At 62.1% G+C, this 16,825-nt stretch overlaps 4 protein-coding genes across 5 annotated transcripts; 1 reads left to right on the top strand and 3 right to left on the bottom strand.

Moving 5' to 3' along the window:
• Window positions 1-362: 362 nt before the first annotated feature.
• Window positions 363-7,053, bottom strand: CHLRE_06g260450v5 (uncharacterized protein). The gene is made up of 13 exons (XM_043062785.1): window positions 6,496-7,053; window positions 6,355-6,424; window positions 6,125-6,250; window positions 5,859-5,948; window positions 5,362-5,490; window positions 4,962-5,024; window positions 4,397-4,598; window positions 4,011-4,108; window positions 3,545-3,641; window positions 3,189-3,283; window positions 2,697-2,985; window positions 2,199-2,333; window positions 363-1,794 (listed from the first exon to the last, which is right to left on the bottom strand). The coding sequence occupies exons 1-13, from the start codon at window positions 6,555-6,557 to the stop codon at window positions 1,577-1,579; spliced, it is 1,674 nt and encodes a 557-aa protein (XP_042923491.1). The 5' UTR covers window positions 6,558-7,053; the 3' UTR covers window positions 363-1,576.
• Window positions 7,054-7,451: 398 nt separating this feature from the next.
• On the bottom strand, window positions 7,452-9,633 carry CHLRE_06g260400v5 (uncharacterized protein). The gene is made up of 4 exons (XM_001696539.2): window positions 9,297-9,633; window positions 9,110-9,202; window positions 8,917-9,009; window positions 7,452-8,741 (listed from the first exon to the last, which is right to left on the bottom strand). The coding sequence occupies exons 1-4, from the start codon at window positions 9,418-9,420 to the stop codon at window positions 8,683-8,685; spliced, it is 369 nt and encodes a 122-aa protein (XP_001696591.1). The 5' UTR covers window positions 9,421-9,633; the 3' UTR covers window positions 7,452-8,682.
• Window positions 9,634-9,753: 120 nt separating this feature from the next.
• On the top strand, window positions 9,754-14,895 carry CHLRE_06g260350v5 (uncharacterized protein). The gene is made up of 12 exons (XM_043062784.1): window positions 9,754-10,041; window positions 10,310-10,434; window positions 10,739-10,858; window positions 11,027-11,158; window positions 11,444-11,601; window positions 11,865-11,988; window positions 12,184-12,273; window positions 12,539-12,609; window positions 12,954-13,131; window positions 13,288-13,491; window positions 13,669-13,747; window positions 13,993-14,895. Exons 1-12 carry the CDS (start codon window positions 9,789-9,791, stop codon window positions 14,148-14,150), a joined length of 1,692 nt encoding a protein of 563 aa, XP_042923490.1. The 5' UTR covers window positions 9,754-9,788; the 3' UTR covers window positions 14,151-14,895.
• Window positions 14,896-15,073: 178 nt separating this feature from the next.
• Window positions 15,074-16,783, bottom strand: CHLRE_06g260300v5 (uncharacterized protein). 2 transcript variants are annotated; one of them, XM_043062782.1, is made up of 3 exons: window positions 16,330-16,783; window positions 15,782-15,982; window positions 15,074-15,545 (listed from the first exon to the last, which is right to left on the bottom strand). In XM_043062782.1, the coding sequence occupies exons 1-3, from the start codon at window positions 16,653-16,655 to the stop codon at window positions 15,428-15,430; spliced, it is 645 nt and encodes a 214-aa protein (XP_042923489.1). In that variant the 5' UTR covers window positions 16,656-16,783; the 3' UTR covers window positions 15,074-15,427. The 2 variants fall into 2 exon arrangements, with proteins under 2 accessions (XP_042923489.1, XP_042923488.1); XM_043062783.1 differs by lacking the exons at window positions 15,074-15,545; window positions 15,782-15,982 and having other exon boundaries at window positions 16,292-16,783.
• Window positions 16,784-16,825: the final 42 nt, after the last annotated feature.

Below are 16,825 nucleotides of genomic sequence, written 5' to 3'. Positions count from 1 at the left end.
CCACCTATTTACATGCAATAGGCATTAACAAATACTAATACGTAGCAGCCGCGGTTTGCGCCAGTATGCTATGTTTTGCCGACGCACGCAGCCACGCAGCCACGCAGCCACGCAGCCACGGACAGGGGTGTTCCTGGGGGGCTTCGCCCCCCCCCTGGAACGCTTCGCTGGGGGGGCTCAGCCCAAAAACAGGGCGAGGCATGCGTGTCAGCATGCATGTGCCGCCCGACACGAACCCAAGAGCAGCAGCCGTAAGGCCTTGCTGCTGGCCGTGATGGCTCAGTGGACTGACTGGGGCAAACGCCCAGGCAATGCTACATGCAATGGCCGTGGCCATTCGCGGCAGATACCGCCGCCGGAATTGATACTAAGTATTACAGGCCACGATTTCCACGATTCCCAGAGCCGAGCACCAGGTGCAAGGGAGTGTCCCTGACCTGTGCCTCGCCGCGCATCGTCTAACCAGCCATCTAACCAGCTCTAGGCTTCGCCTGCCCTAGGTTTCGTACGTCTCAATCCTCTGAAGGCGCTGGCGTGGATGCTTTAAATCCAGGCCCCTACCAGCAGCGGGCGCTACACCGTGCGCCTCCGGGGCCTCCTACATAGCTGCAGGCACCTAATAACTGCACCATAGTGTGTGCGAAATAGTTTCGCTCGCCCTGCTTAGCTCCCTACGCAACACGCACACCTTCCCCCTCGTGAACACTTGAACTCTCCCCACTGCCTACTGTTTAGCCAGCCGTCGTTGCCGACAGCCTCCACATCCCGGGCACGGGCCAAGGCAACACGGAACACACAAACACAGGCACGAGCACGAGGCTCTGCGCCCCCTTGCAACGCGACCACAGCGCGCGCGGGGTTGCCAACAGGGCCCACCCTCTCCCAGCCTTGGGTTGTCTTCTCTGGCATTTGAAAGGTTTATGTGTCCACAAACCGCCGATCAACAAACAGCTCGCATCATCACCAACAGGCGGCAACGGACCGCAGTTGGTGCCTGCAGCTATTTGATTATATGTGCATATCCTGCAAATGCCGGGCAGCGGCCCAGCGAGTGAAGAGCACGATCTTATTCCCTCCGTGGTATTGGCACTGCCAGTGCGACAATAGGATGCGCGCAACTGAGGCGCCAGAGACCCAAGCCACAGGCAGAATCACGGCACAAGCACCACCACCACACCTCGTTGCTCTGCCCCGCGCTATGACAGCAAGCCAGCAATGCATGCAACCTTCGAATTGAGTCAGTGGCTCCCCACAGAGAACACTCCGTACACGTCATCGGACTTCCACCTTCCCACACTCACTCCGGCTGCAGTTAAACAATAGTCAGTCGATGCCCCGCCCCCGCCCAGGCGAAGCTTAACAGCCGCTACTTATTCAAGCAGGGCTGCTCCGAAAATTGTGGGGCAGCCTGTCGCAGCAACGCGAGCGCTTGCTGCCGGCATAGCGTATTGCTGCCCCGTCGTCTCCTCCGTCTGTCTGTCGAACTAGATCCCAAACCACCGAGCACCACCCGCCCAGCGGCGGCTCCGCACGGACTGATTCTCCGCCCGTCGCTGCTGGTGGCTCTGCCTTCTGCTTACCACCAGCCCAGCAGCTTCCAGATGGGCATTCCGAACACGCCCCAGATGGCCAGTGCGCTGAAGCCCGACACGGCCCCCATCGTGAACACCTCGTTGAGGCGCATAAAGCCAGAGCCGTAGAACACGGCCGCCTGGCCGGAGGCGTAGTGCGTGATGGAGCCGAACAGGTTGATGGAGTAGGCGAGCGACATGGCAGCCAGCACGGGCGGCACGCCTGCAGGTGCGGGTGCAAGCGTGTGTTGAGACAGGTGGAGAGGTGGGAGATGGGAGGCGGACAAGCGGCCACATGCCATTGGTAAGGCAAGGCAGGGTCCGGGCTTCGGCAAGGGCGCGGCACACGCGCCCGGTCCAAGAAGCCTTGCCCGCCTTCTCGCTCTCCAGTTCCCGGGTGCCCCCCACCACCCTTTTCTCCGCTGCCTGTTCCCTGCTCCCCTAGCCTGCATTGCCTTCCCGCCCGCCCTCCGCGCATCCCCTGCCTGATGTTCCACACGCCCGGACATCCCTCCCCTTCTCGGCCCGTCTCCTGGCAGCCGTGTTCGCCCTGCCCCACGGCCCCCTCGCCCCCCGTGCCTCCACTCCCCACCCCCAGCAGCCCGCAGACACTCCAACCTAACTCACCCGACGCGAGCATCATTGCGCAGAAGGCGCTGTAGAGCGCCCCCACGTGCGCCGTCTGGCTGGCGAACATGTAGTGCATCACGAAGAAGGCCACGTGCAGCAGGCCGAACAGCGGCATCCAGCCCATGTTGAGGCCTGTGGGGAGCGGGTGGTTGTGGCGGTTGGTCCTGGCTTCCATTCGGGCAAGGGGGCTGCGTCCTGCTCCCTGCATTCTCCCTTTGTATCAGCCCCGACTCTTCCTGCCACGCGCCGCCGTCTGTGGTTTCCCTCCCACGCCCCTCCTCCCGAAACGCCTCGCCCCCATCCTCCCGCATCCCTCGATGCCGCCTCCAGCCACCCGCCTCCATCTCACAACCGTCACTCCACCCCTCTCGTCCCCATCCCCCCACCTCTGGTCATCTACACTTACCTCCCCATCACCCAAACTGCCTCCCCCACCATCGAACCACCTCCCATCTCTCAACCTCCCCCGCCTCGCCACGCCACTAACACACGCACTTGTGAGCACGTTGCCCATGGCCCCCGCGAAGGCGTTGATGACACCCATGCTGTTGAGCTGGCCGCTCATGCCGATCAGCACCGCGAACCAGCACAGCGTGTCCCAGGCGGGCGTGTAGCTCAGGCACTCGCGCCACGTCAGCACGCCCGTGCACAGCAGGCCGCACAGCCCCATCATGGCTGCCAGCACGGGCGAGATGCCCAGCTGCTCGCCAAACATCCACATCACCAGCGCCGCGCCCATGACCGCCGACATGATCGTCTCGTCGCGCGACATCGGGCCCATCGCCTGGGTGTGACGAAGTAAGAGAGCCGGGAGCAGCGGGGTGGTGTGCGTTGTTGGGTTGGGCTGCGTTGCTGGCGTGGCAGGCGGTGGCAGTCACAGCCTGCGCTCCGCCAGCCCTGTATGTGTATGTGTTTTGGGAGGCTGCACCGCACCCCGACCCATCGCCCACCAGCGCCCCATAGAGAGTACCCGCCACTCCCCCGCACCTCGAGGCGCTTGGCAGCGGCGGCGGGCGCGTCCGGTGTGTCGGTGATGGTGGGCGGGCTGAGCTTGTACAGGATCAGGGGCGTCAGCAGCGTGCCTGTAGGGGTGTTGCAGGCAGGCAACGACGTCAGAGACATCAGAAACCCCCAGCCCCAGCCCCAGCCCCAGCCCCAGCCCCAGTCCCGGCCGATGCTGTTATCCTGCTTGCACGCTGGCGTATGGTACCACTACGTCCACCCCGCCACCAGCCGCCTGGGAAAAACCCTACGCACCCGACTTCCACCCACCCACCACCCACGCGCCCGCCCATGCGCCCCCGCCCCAAGCCGGCTGTGCACCTTGCCGTCACCTCACTCACCCACGATGGCGGGCACGAAGGCACCCGCTAGCCACGTGGCGAACTGGTTGGGCACCACCGCGCCCAGCTCGCCAGCCAGCTTGAGACACAACAGGTTCTGTGGAGATGCGGCGAGCAGGAGGACGAGGGAATGCCACGAGTGGTGACAATGCGATCAGCAGGCAGTCTTAGGTCCCTGTTCGGGAACAATCGTCAATGACGCCAGCCTCCTTTCCCGGCCGCTTTTCTACCAGCCCATCCGCTGACAAGAATGTCATCTTGTTCTGCGCTTGTGGCCCCGCGCCCGGCGCTGCCCGCATAACCCCCCGCCCCGGCTGCAGCCGAATTTCTCCCCCCCCTCACTCCCTGCTGGACCCGTCCCGCCACCCCTACACCGCCTCCATCATTCCTCCTCCTCCCTCCAGCCCTCCTCCTGCCACCCGTCCCGCCAGTCCAGTCCTCCGCCAGTCCTCCGCCTCCGCCGCACCTGCGCCGAGGCTGTGAGGAAGAAGCTGGTGGTGTGGACGCCGGTCTGGAACTGCGACTGGATCAGGTAGCTGCCCATCTTCTTGCGGCTGTCGTCGCCTGGGGGGCAACACAGGGCGGGTTGTAAATACCAGCCCAAATTGAAACAAACCATGCTCAACTAGTGGGGTTTGGGAGGTCAGGCAGCGCAGCGCAGTGCAGCGCAGCGCAGGAGGGCGATTGGTTATGCTTCGTCATTCCACATTCTGCCTAGCCCTCGCGCTGCAGCACCAAAATCCCGTTGCTTCGGGTGCAAACTCCTAGCCCCAGCCACACGCCGTCCCGCCCGCCCGCACGCAACTATGCACGCACGCATGCAACCCCGCCTGCCCGCCCGCCCGCCCGCACCTGGCTCGCTGCCGACGCTGTGCGCAAGCGACTTGATGATGGGCACAAAGATGCCGCCGGCGCGGGCCGAGGTGGACGGCATGGCCGGGGCCATGAGCGCCTCCGCTACGTTGAGTCCGTAGCTCAGGCCCAGAGTGGACTTGCCCAGAGCCTTCACGAACAGCGTCGCAATGCGCTCTCCCAGGCCCGTCTTCTCAAAGCCCTGTGTTTTGGGTTGGAGGCGGCGGGTTACGACACGTCATGTTCAACTGCTTGTTGGATGGTTGTGAGGCCTGGTTGTGGATGCAGGGAGCATGCGAGAATGGGGGTGGGGCGAACGGCTGGCTGGCTGTAGCGATTGTGAGACACTTTTCCAGGCAAACCGTGGCTGGGCTAGGCCAGGACAAGCCCTAGGCCCTGCTGCCGCTCGCAGCCATCTGCACAACTCGCATTTCCCCGCGTGGTGCCGCTGCCTGGTAGCCGCATACCCTGCAACTCCATCCCTCGGCAGCGCTCCTTCCTTCAACAGCCCGCCTTCCCTCAACAGCCCTCATTCCCCCCACGTCCCAGAGCCCACGAGCCCCACCTTGGCGAAGAAGAACGACACCACGATGAGCCAAATGATCTCATTGGTGGTCGCCGCGAACGCCTGCGTGTGCGCCATACCGCCGCATTAGCACGGGCGACAGTACTGTGGGGTCCGTGTGGAGTTCGGGCACTAGCCGTGTAGCATGAATGTGCGTGCCTAACAGTACCGCCGCCCAGCCGGCAACCCCGCGCTAGGGCCTCCGGCTCCTGGGCCCCGCCCTGCGGTCCCACCCCCGCTGTGCGTTTGCCCACTTCCTTTTCTCCACGCGCCCACCGCTTTCTCTGCACCCACCCCAACGTGTCGCCACGTGACCCTCCCCCTGCTCCCCTGCCGCCCGCTGCCCTCATTCACAACACGCCGTGCTGTGCGGCGCGATGCATAATCGCCTATCACCCACCTCCGCGAACGTGAGCGTCTTAGTGGCCACCGCCACCGTCACGGCCATGAACGCCCAGGCGCCCACCGGCAGGGGGTCCAGCACCAGCCCCAGGATGGTGGACACGAAGATGGACAGCAGCGACCAGGCCTGTGCGTGTGTGTGCGCGCGCGTGTGTTCGAGAGCGCACGTGAATAAAAGCAAACATGACAGGGCAGCTGTACATGCGTTACAGGAGCCTCCCCGCATGGGCATGGGCTTTGCGTTGATATGGCAGACACGTGTGTGCTTGTGTGCGTGTACAAGTGCAAGCTGCGCCGGAGTGACACCGTAGTTGACATGATGCAGTGCCGGCTGCAACTTGTGGCAGGTTGACCGACCGCTGCGTTAAGGTCGCCAAACCAACTGGCAGACCAGCATGCCGCCAGCCCAAGCGCCCACTCATTTCACATCATCTCTATTGCCCCGAAGCGCTTTCAACGGTTTCCCCTCCCGCTATGTGACCGCTGCCCGCATACCTGTGCGGTGATGCCCTCCGGGATAGGCACCACGAAACGCAGGGCCAAGCCGATGCCGATCGCCACAGCAGCCGGAACGATCTTAATGCCCTGCTTGCCATACAGTTATCGGGAGTTAGCAGATGCAGGGAGGAGCGTGGTTTGGGGGAGCGGTGCGATGGCAGCCTGCAGGCTGCAGGCTGTTGGCCAGCGGCGCAACACCTGCACGCGTCGGTTGCAGTGGATGACATCGCCGAGTTTCCTGAATTCAACGTAGCTTCACTCACAATGGGGCCAGTTGGAGCTGGCTCCGGCGCAGGCGCGGCAGCTGCCGCGGCAGCCGCGGGCGCGGGCTCAGGAACCGGGTCATGGTGGACGCCGTTCTGCGAGCTTGGCGCGTCCACAATTACAACCTGCAATAAGTAAAATCCACCATGAAATAAATACCAGTCAAGCGTGTGCTCCGGACGTTGAACGAGGACGTAGGGTTCGGCCGGCGGGAGCGAAAGTCGCGCACCTCGCTGCGAGCACCATCTTGCGCACCCAAAACAGCCACTCGCCGGCGATGATGCAATTGAAGGTGCGGCCTGCAGGAGTGAATGCCGATCAGCGCTTCGTCGGGTTTGCATCGATTGTGCAACGATGGAAGCCCTCGCACCTCGTGCAAGCCGGTTGAGGACGACCCAGAACCACTGCTTTTCTAGCCAGAAGTGCACTCATTGTTTCAGGCGAGCACAAGGAGCAGAAAGGCCAAGGGACGCACTTGATGGCAGAACGTGACTTCCTAAACCCTTGCAATATGCAAGCCTGATTGGTATACAGCAATGTAGTGCACCTGGCGTATTCAGCGCCTTTGTAGTTTTCAGCCCCGTCGCCTACTACGCGGCACTTTCCCCATGCAGCCGAAATCGTTGGCTGGTCGGACTACCGCAATCCCGTCCCAATCAATCAACTCAACACTTACTTTGTAGCACTTACAGATCTGGCATCATAATGTGACGACGGGTCACGCGCCGCAAAGCGCCCCCCTCTCCCTGCCCCCGACATGGTGAAGCAGAAGGCTGTCATCCAAGGTCCTTCGGTTGCTCCCACACCTTACGCCCCGCGTCGTCCAGCGTTGGCGTAAGCAAATGAGCAGCGCAGAGGGCGAAATGATGCATGCGCCTCATGCGTAGGGTTGTGCCGCCCCTGAGAATCAAATCCCTTCTAATGTTAGTTCTCCCTATAACTAATCTAGAACAGTAGGATTAGCAATAGAAGCTCGAGTCTATCTCTTAGCCTGATGACTTTTCCGGGCTGGCATTTTACTGGGATAGCCGCTCATCTGGATCCAGACGTTTGCATGACTCGGTGGGACGGGAAACCGTGTGGGTGGGGTCGAACTGGGCTTCGTCGCCCCTGGTCTGGCGTGTCCGCGTGTGGCACGCCACCCAAACCCAACTTCAGCATGATAGTGTCGATCATACTGCCTATTTTATAGTGGCAGCGTACGTAGTGGCGCCCAGCTGCTTGTCGCCATACTTTACTCCTCGGGCTTTCCCGGAGGGTCCGGCTTGTCAGCATGCTGTGCCATTGTTTGATAACTAGTAGTTATTTGACATACGAGTGTTTGAAACAGAAAGGAGTAAAAATCCCTGCTTTAACGCCAATTTTGCAGCGACTGGGTCCAGATTTCGGCACGTTCTACTGCGGAAACGCTCTACCCCTCTTCTGCAGAACTTCTCAAAACTACACTATATTAATGTAGAATTGTTCTAGGCTATATTTCTATTTCTCAGGGGCGGCACAACCCTACTCATGCGCCCCGCTACCCACCCCTACGACAGGCGCAGTGAAGCTGTAGAGCTTTGGACCTTCCCTTCTTAGACCTCCATGTAAATCTGGCACGTGCCCAATATCACTGCTCAGTGCTCACTTTACAGCCCACCCACGTCCGCCGACGGCAGCCATCCGAGGCGAGCGGCATCCGGCTGATCTGAGGCATCCACTTCAGTGCAGCTCTTGCGTCTCTTGCTCAGCTTACAAGATGTGTCCGCGTTACCCATGAGCACTTCACAAAGACCCAGACCATCCAGTCTTCCCCAATCCCCCATGGCCGCTTTCTCAACACTCGCCTGCGCCCTTCCGCCCAACTCCGATGCCCTCAACTCCACAAGGGCGTCATTGCCTCCACACTTCGATGACTCCAACGCGAGCCTCTGGGGTGCGGACATTGCCAAGGCCTCCTGAGGCAAGGGGGGCGGGGGAGGGGGGCACTCTGGCCCATGCCCTCACACCGCTCACGCGAGCAATTCCGTAGCACACTGGATACGTCTGCATCTTATCATAATAGCAGCAGGACTGCATAAGGCAAGTTCCGATGAGCCAACCCATGCACTCTGTCCTGTTGCCTCCAGTCCCTTATCTCACCCGTCAAACACGGGCTCACCGATGCATTCATGCTCTCGGCACCCTCTCCCTCGTCTCTGTACTCCTACACGCCATGTCTATCGGCAACTTCATCAGACGCTTCTAGCACCCGTCCGCTACCAAACCAAGCCAACCATCTAAAGCTGTTGCCATCGCCACTGCTGACCATCTGAGTTCGGTACTGGCAAGCACCAATCCAGCGCGCCGGTGCAAAGCCGACGGCGTGCCGAGCCAAACCGGCATACCTAGGCCCTGCATCCAGTGAAGCCCTGAAGGGCGCCGAAAACACCTCCGGCACAGCACGGCGGCTGCCGCAGCCGCCAGCTGCAGCCGCAGGCGTGACGTGAAACCGTGTGCGAACAGGCCCCGGCCACTGGCACTGAGCCACGTGCAGCTGGGACCCTTCCTGCGCTCCCACTGTGGTGCGTGGCCATCTTCAGCAAATCGTACACCCGCAGCCCTTCTGCTCCTGCTTCTGCGGCGGCGTCGCCCCAGCTGCGTGCACACCACCACGAATGGGCAATGCGAGTTGAACGAAGCGCGGTGGTGTATCTCTGCCCTGCAGAGCGCGCCTCCCCTCCCACGTTGCCATCGCCTGCCCCAAACGCCCTCCTGTCTACCTTACACGGCACTTTCCACGCGGAGTCACCCTCCGCACAAATCCACTTACCCGAAGGCTTCGCCGGCGCTGGCTGTGCCCGAACGTGGACCAGCATGGTCACTATCGTGTCCGGCTTGATTTCGCCCATGTCCCGCTTGTATTCTGCACCAGTTCCACGCGTTCCAGACATGGTCAGGGGCAGTTCAGTGACCACCGCCAAGCCCGCCCTCGATGTGATGCTGATGCGAAAATCGCCACTCACCTTTAAGCTGCTTGGCGCTGTCCAAGAACTTGCCACTTAAAATGAGCCGCACATCCCCGGACTGTGCAGGTGGCTCTTTCACCCACAGGCCGTCTGCGAAGGCCAGGGCGAGTGTCAATTCTGTGAGGTACTCGCGCACCAGTGCCACATACGGCTCTTACTTCAAAACTGCAAGCCCCTGCATTACCTTTGGGCCACTCAGCGAACACCTTGTCCTTGAGCGACTGCACGCTCGTGGCTTCAGAGAACGGGAACGGGCCCAGGTCACCGGCGGAGTGCCTGAAGCGTATACTAATGGTCTCCTCCTCCATTTCTCCAGGCTCGTTGACTCGCTCCTCGGACCTCAGTTGGGCGTCATTCCAGGCCCAACCAGTTCTTCCTCACGTCCGTTGTTTTATGTCAGCTCAAGAGATGTATTATCAAAGTGTGGCTTGCAAGAAGAAAAAGAAGGCAGGGGTTGTGCAACCCTCCTGGGGAAGCGTGCTGTGAACGAGAAATGATGGTATACCTAAGAAGCTTGAGGCTGTTATTTTCTTATGTGACAGTATCCGAGTCTAAGGTCCTGGACACGGCGACGCCTTCGCCGATGCAACTAACGATGGCAAAACACCTTGTCAACACATCTAACACATGGTAAAGTTTGTACTATACTAGCTACCTGTGAACGTCGTTCATATTGATGTCGGGCCCAAAGAACCCAACTTCGGAAGCTCCCACTGATGCGGAGCCGCAGCACCCTCTGGGCGAGCCGCAAATCGGCTTCAACGATGTCTTTAGCCTCCGAAAGCCTCGTGATGCAGGAGCCGGGTTGGCCTCGGGTCTCAAGTCCATCGCAAAGGGCATCCTGGGCGGAGCTGCTGGTCTCGTGGCAGCCCCCATCGTTGGCGCCAGCCAAGGCGGCGTGACTGGATTTGCTAAAGGACTAGCGTCAGGTGTGAGGGCTGGTCTTGGGATACTGGGCAGGGGTTTGTGGAACGGCACGCTTGGGCAGCGCTGAAGCACGCGTTTGCGCACGCGTCGAGCTTCATGCCGGTGGTTTATGCCGCTACTGCGCTACGCTGAGACGCAAACCGACACTATTAGGCTCGCTTTCGTGGCGACTGATGAGCGCAGACTATACACAGCACTCTCCCGTGCTAGCCGCTCCGGCGCTTCCTGAACCTGCACCTTCCTGGCGCGTTCCCCGCGGTGCCCCCACAGGCGTCGTTGGCGCGGTGGTGCTCCCCGTCACAGGTGTGGGTGTGGGCGCTGTGCAGCTGGTGCGCGGCGTCATCAACACGCCCGAGGCGGTGATGCAGTCCTCCCAGGGCAAGCTGTGGGATGAGGTGAGCTGCCTCAGGTCCGGCGCAACCCCCCATGCTCCGTCGTAACCTTACAATCGGAGGGGATTGCAGCCCCCCGTATTGTGGCCGCCCCGGCTGTGCATAGGAAATGCACGGCGAGAGCGCATGAGGCAGTTGTTTGCTCATTGCAAGCAGTCTGGTGCGGACACCTAAGGATTGACTAGGCCAGCAACAAAACAACTAGGCGCCAGTTCCTTTGCCCGCCGCGGCGCCAGTCCTTGTACGGGTCGTAGCTGCCCACACCGTATGAAACAATCGTACGGTGCACTCAAACTGCATGCTGCAGTCTCGACGGGAATGGGTCGAAAAGGACGCGATTGTGAGCCTGGAGCCGCCTGGGACGGAGAAGGATGCGGGCGGCTACCGGCGGCCTCAAAGTGGAGACGACTACTACGCCATCCTCGGGGTGAGGGGGTGAGGGGGCGAGGGGGCGAGGGGGCGAGGGCGGGGCGGCTGAAGCCGTGGCGGGTGGGTTGAGGGCTGGCTGGGCGTGGCAGAGTAGGGCCATGCAAGGTGGATGGAAAGGTTCTTGGTCCGCTACGCTAACGCCCATGCCGGCGTGTTTCACATGCAGGTGGAGCACAACGCGACGCCGGACCAGATCAAGAAGCAGTATTACATCCTGGCTCGCAAGTTCCATCCTGATAAGAATCCTAACGACGAAACGGCTCACGAGAAGTTTCAGAAGCTGGGCGAGGCGTACCAGGTGGGCATGTGTGTGCCTGTGTGTGCCAGGCGTGGATGCGAGCTACACCTGGGGCGTCGTTTTGAGAAATGCAGAGGGAGGAACTGGTGGGCTATTGCACTCGACCCACATGCCGGTCGGAGCTGTAATTGCGGCGGCCTGGCGTTGAGGACGCTGGACACGTTTGCAGCATCGGTCCTCACGGGCGCGAACACAGATTATTTCGACCCCTTCCTCCTTGTGCTCTGTACATTCTCTCGTTCTTCCCTTATCCTTTTCTCACAAGCAACTCCACCCGCCGCGCAGGTGCTGGGCAACGAGGAGCTGCGCGCTCGCTACGACTCGCACGGCGCTGCGGGCCTGGACGTGAACTTCATGGAGGGCGGCGCCTTCTTCAACATGCTGTTCGGCAGCGACCAGTTCGAGCACCTGGTGGGCGAGCTCTTCATCGCCTGCGCCGCCAGGTGGGAAAGCGGCAGGCAGGGGAGGCGGGCGGGGCTGCAGGGGAGGCGGCCGGGGCCGCGTGGGGGCACACACACTTGATTGGTTGGGCGCAAGGCGGTGAGAGGGCTTAGAACCTGAAGCAACCGGATTTAAGGGGCGACTGGGCGGGCCGAAAGCCGGCTTTTCGGCGGCGTGGCTGGGTGCGGCTGGGCAAGCACCCTGTCGAAAAGATGGCTCTGAAGTTGTGGGGGATGACCCGCTCCCGTACTGCTGTTGACCACAGGAGCGGTGGGCAGGTGGCCAGCGCGGAGATGGCTCGCGAGCAGGGCCTGCGCGTGTCTAAGCTGTGCGTCAACCTGAAGACCCTCCTCAAGCGCTACGTGGAGGGCGACGAGGAGGGCTTTGTGGTGGGTATCAGGGTTGCGCACGTGCAGCGTGTGGCGCAGGGAACGTGGGGGCTTGCTGGAGAACGGCGTGAACTGGCCACCGGGCTCGTCCTCGTTGCTGGCTGCGCGCACGTGCACGGTACCACAGAAAGGACGGAGCAACGCGTGCGTGTTCACCGGTGAGGTTCTGTGTGCGGTGCCGCGGCGCCTGCGCAGATCTCCATGCGCGCGGAGGCGGACCGGCTGGTGAAGGCCTCATTCGGCGAGACCATGCTGCACACCGTGGGCAAGGTGTACGACATGCACGTGAGTGGTGCTTGTGAGAGATGAGGTGGTAGACCCTGCAGGATGGGGCTGGGGCTTAAGCCTAAGCCAGGAGGGATCTAACACGCCTGGGGCATGTCTGGAGGGAACTGGACCCGTTTGCACGTGTTGGTGGGACACCCGTGCGCTCGCAACGGCCGAAGCCTGCGGCAACGTTGTGCATCAGTAGCAGCTGCTGCACCAGCAGCCTACGTGTTGCGGTCACAGTCCGGCGCTGACCCAGCTGGAATCTGTCGCCTCGCCTCAGGCCGACATCGCTACGGGCGGCTTCTTCGGCGGCATGGCGGCCAAGTGGCGCTCGCAGCACGAGAACATGAGGTGGGGCGCAGGCCGGGTGCAGAGGGCTTGGAGGCGGGTGCGGTGCAGAGGCGCGGTAGCGGTGGTCAACTAGTGTTCGAGAGCACGAGGGAAGAAGACACGCAGGGCTGTATATGCGAGCGGTCGACCTGGGGGGGGGGGGGGCGGGGGCATGCTCCGTCTTGATCACGTGCCAGGTGTGCACCGTGCATGCGTACGGTATGCTGGGACTGACGAGGCATGCCGCGGGTTTGATAATGTGTCGCATACGCCAGACCTTGCACACATATGTTACCGACGCACAGTCGATTGATAATTCTGTACTTCCACTTTGATCGTATGTTTGCACGTGGTAACCCCCACAGGTCCCAGTACCAGGCCGCCAGCGCCGCCATCAAGGTGTACGCGGCGCAGCAGAAGCTGGAGGCCTGGCAGAAGGAGCAGGACCGCAAGCAGGCGGTGGCGGCCGCGTCCGCAGCCAAGGAGGGCGCCGCGGGGGAAGCCAGCAAAGACGGCGCAGCGGGCAGCGCTGCCGAGCCCAAAGTGAGCGGGCGCAGCCTTAACCCCACCAGGACACCCAATGCATTGGTCGGCTGCGTCCTGACCATCCACGCGGCATCAGCAGCTGTTAGCCCCTGTCAATGCCTCTCAGCTCGTAACCTTATTTCCGAATTTACTGCTTGCCACCGTATCCTGCAGGCCGAGGCTGGCGGCGCCACCCGCGCGGCCGCGCCCGATGCGGCGGCTGCCAAGGCGGAGGGCGGCGCGGGGCCGTCGGCCGGCAAGGGCCCGTCCATTGAGGAGCTGATGGAGCGGCAGCGGCTGGAGGAGGCCACACTGCCGCTGATGCTGGAGGCCATGTGGGCGGCCAACGTGCTGGACATCCAGAACACGCTGAAGAAGGTGCGCGGACGGCATGTGGTGGAGCGGCGTGTGGGGGTTGGTGGGTCGTGTGTGCCGGAGAAAAGCGTCGGGTTGTGTGGCTGGTCAGACGCCGTACAGGGTTACAGGGGTTGTTGCTCTGCGGGCTAGAAGGCAGCCATGGCGGTGGTCCTGACGGTAATGATGGTGTGTGCGCAGGTCTGCAAGTTTGTGCTGAACGAGGAGGGCGTCAAGAAGGAGGAGCTGACTGCCCGCGCCAACGCACTGAAGGTCCTGGGTGAGCACCGCAAGCGCTTTGGCGCGCCGCTCACGGTCACGGTATGCGCTTGCCCGCCCCGCACGCTACACGCCCACCGTACACGTTTGAACGCGCAGGCTTCTCCACACACGGTGCCCCTCGCACACACATGCGCTTCCCATATGCCCTCAGACATACACATACACTTCTACACGCACACTCTCCCACCCATACACAGCATTGATTCTTCCGATTGTGCTATCCTGCCTCACGCTCCCCCGCAGGCGGCATCTTCATGGAAGCCAAGGCGCCCGAGTCCGCCAACCAGCGGGACGCCAAGCGGCAGATGGAGGAGGCCATGATCCGGGTGGTGGAGAAGCGCGCGCAGGCGGAGGAGGACGAGAGCGGCAGCGAGCAGGCCGCCGGTGCCGGCCGCAGCTGAGGTGGAGGGATGCTGCCGCGGAGTGCGCCCTACGGCGCGGTCGGGGAGGACGCAGAGGAGGTGGTCTTGGTCTGATTATTTGAAAGGGATGATAGTTCAGGGAGTGTGAGCCACCCGTGGCTCTGCGGGTAGGCCGGTCTGTAATGGTATGGCAGAATGGGCAGATTTGCGGTGATGTGGATGGTACCGAGCCGAATGGACCGAATGGACCCCGAGTGACTTTTCTTTGCTGGGGCGTTGCTGGAATAGCCCAACACATCTTCATACGGTAGTCGATGAATACTGTGATTAGGATTTGCAATCTGTAGTAGCGAGTGAATGTTATCAGGCTGTGCGTCAGCCACCGGACATGCATATGTGCGGAGTCGTGTGTGGCATGCAACGCACAGCACAAACTCTTGTATTCTGTGCAGATGTGCGAAGGACTGAGTAGGAGTGCGCTGCTGCTGCTGTGAAGAAGAGTACGCGGAGGCGGAGTGCAGGATTCACTCGTTCAGCAAGTGATGAGAATGTGACGAAGGTTTTTGGGTGGACGCACGTGCCCTCAAGACATGACCATAGATAATGCTGGTGGAGTTATGGAGGACACGGACAGACGATGTCAATGAGTGAGATACCGGGGACCTCTTACTCTCTGAGCGATAGGAATGCAGGCTGTACAAGCCGCTACTCTGGCACTGGCTTCTCTATGGGCTCCCCTGGCCTATGGGCTACCCGATTCCCCTATCGTGAATTGTCAGTGACGCGGTTCCCCTGCGGCCCTGCCCTGGCTCTTGGCACCCGACACCAGCAGCCCAGCCACCTGTCGGTGCGTCCTCCGCAGCTCGTGCCCAGGCAGGTACTCCAAGGCCTCCAACACGCCCGGCCGGTGCTACCGTCAGCCGCTTTTGAAGCAAGCGCCTTTGGGGGATCGTAGGTACCCGGATATTCGTCAATTACACAGACGTTGCGCCTCCAAACCACATGCAGTCGTGGATCGTTTCATGGCACACACTCTGTTGGCCCCTATCCGTTCGACACACGCTACGCGCGCGCTGTGATTCGCCTGCTTGGCCTGCGGCGCGCATACTCGACAAATCTCTAGCAGACAAAGAACGGCGTCCGGCAAAATGGCCGACCTCTCCCCAAATCCAGAACCGCGCGCAAAACAGAACTGCACAGCTCTGCCAGCCCCTTAACCGGTTCCCTCCTGACCTGGGTGCTGGGCACCCTTACTTGGTCGGACTGTCCCTTCTTGTAATGTCGCATTCATAACTCGCACAGCCTGGCGCCGTGCCTCACATCCAGCTCACCGCCAGCCCCTCATCCCGCAGCACAGTTACACACAAGCGCCTGCGCATATCTCCGCGCACGGAGGCGGACCGGCTGGTGAAGGCCTCATTCGGCGAGACCATGCTGCACACCGTGGGCAAGGTGTACGACATGCACGTGAGTGGTGCCAACGACAGTGCCGCAGAATAATTGGGACGGAAAGGCGTGCATGGGGGCTTGACAGGTGTGAGTGTGGCTTAAAACAATATCAACACTTGCGTCAGTACTGAAGGACAGGGGTGTTCCTGGGGGGTAGATTAATTCCAAGCCCAAAGAAAACAAGAACCAGCCCACAGAGCGCGGTGGATGTTTGGCCTTACCATTTATCTTGCACGCCCTTGAGCCTTGATCGTACGCTGGGCCCCACGCCTCCGTAGCCGCCTCCGCCTCCCGCATCGCTCCCCACCACGCGCGCGTGCAGGGGCGCGGTCACCACTGCCGGCGACACGGCCATGCAGCGGCCCGTCTTGATGATGCACAGCGGGCGGCCCTTGCACAGCGGCTCACCCTGCAGCCGCTTGCTGCGGCGCAGCAGGTCGCACGGGTTGCACAGGCGCCCGGGAAGACCAACTTGACGAAGCGGCCCTTGCTAGGCTTGGTGGCGCCGCAGTGGTGGCAGTGGCGGACTGGCGGGTCCTCGGTGGTGCCGCGGGCTCGGCCGTCGGCGCAGCGCTGCAGGGGCCGAGGCTGCAAGCGCCGCCGCCGCTGCCGCTGCACCGCCATCTGCACTGGAAGCCTCCACCGCCACCGCCGCCGCCGCCGCGGCTGCCCCTGCGGCCGCCGTCGCAGCGGCACGGCGGCGGACCAGCGACAGCATGGCGGCGGGGCGGCCCGCGTTTTCGCCCTGGTGCATCCCGCTGAAGTTCACGTCGTAGGAGGCGACGGCATGGCGAGGCCAGCCCGAACGCGCTCCGCGGCCGCAGCAGCCGCGGCCGCCGCAGCAGCCGCGGCCGCCGCAGCAGCCGCGGCCGCCGCAGCAGCCGCGGCCGCCGCAGCAGCCGCCGCAGCAGCCGCGGTCCCCGCCGCCTTGTTCCCCCTTGTGAGGCTGCGCAGCTTCACGTCGGGCGTGTAGGGCTGCCTCAGGGTGCAGCAGTACTGCTTGCTGCTGCTGCTGCTGCTGGGCGGCTCGCTGCCGGCCAGCAGCTCGGCGGTTTGGTGCTTGAGCCGCTCGCTGGGGTTGAGGCTCTTGCACATGATGGCCTTTGGGCTGCTATGTGCTGTTGGGACACTATATGGTCTATGCAGAGAAACGGGTCCCAAAGGGTCTGAAAAGGCTGGAGGAATGGAGGTCGTCACTCCTGACTCCGATTGGCCTGCTGGTGCAACCGATCGCGGAGGTTCATTTGGCTCGCGATAGCGCATCA

Source organism: Chlamydomonas reinhardtii, chromosome 6 (assembly GCF_000002595.2).
Source record: "Chlamydomonas reinhardtii strain CC-503 cw92 mt+ chromosome 6, whole genome shotgun sequence".
NCBI lineage: Eukaryota > Viridiplantae > Chlorophyta > Chlorophyceae > Chlamydomonadales > Chlamydomonadaceae > Chlamydomonas > Chlamydomonas reinhardtii.
The sequence above is the reverse complement of the archived record's forward strand: the minus strand, read 5'-3'. Positions and strand labels throughout refer to the sequence as shown.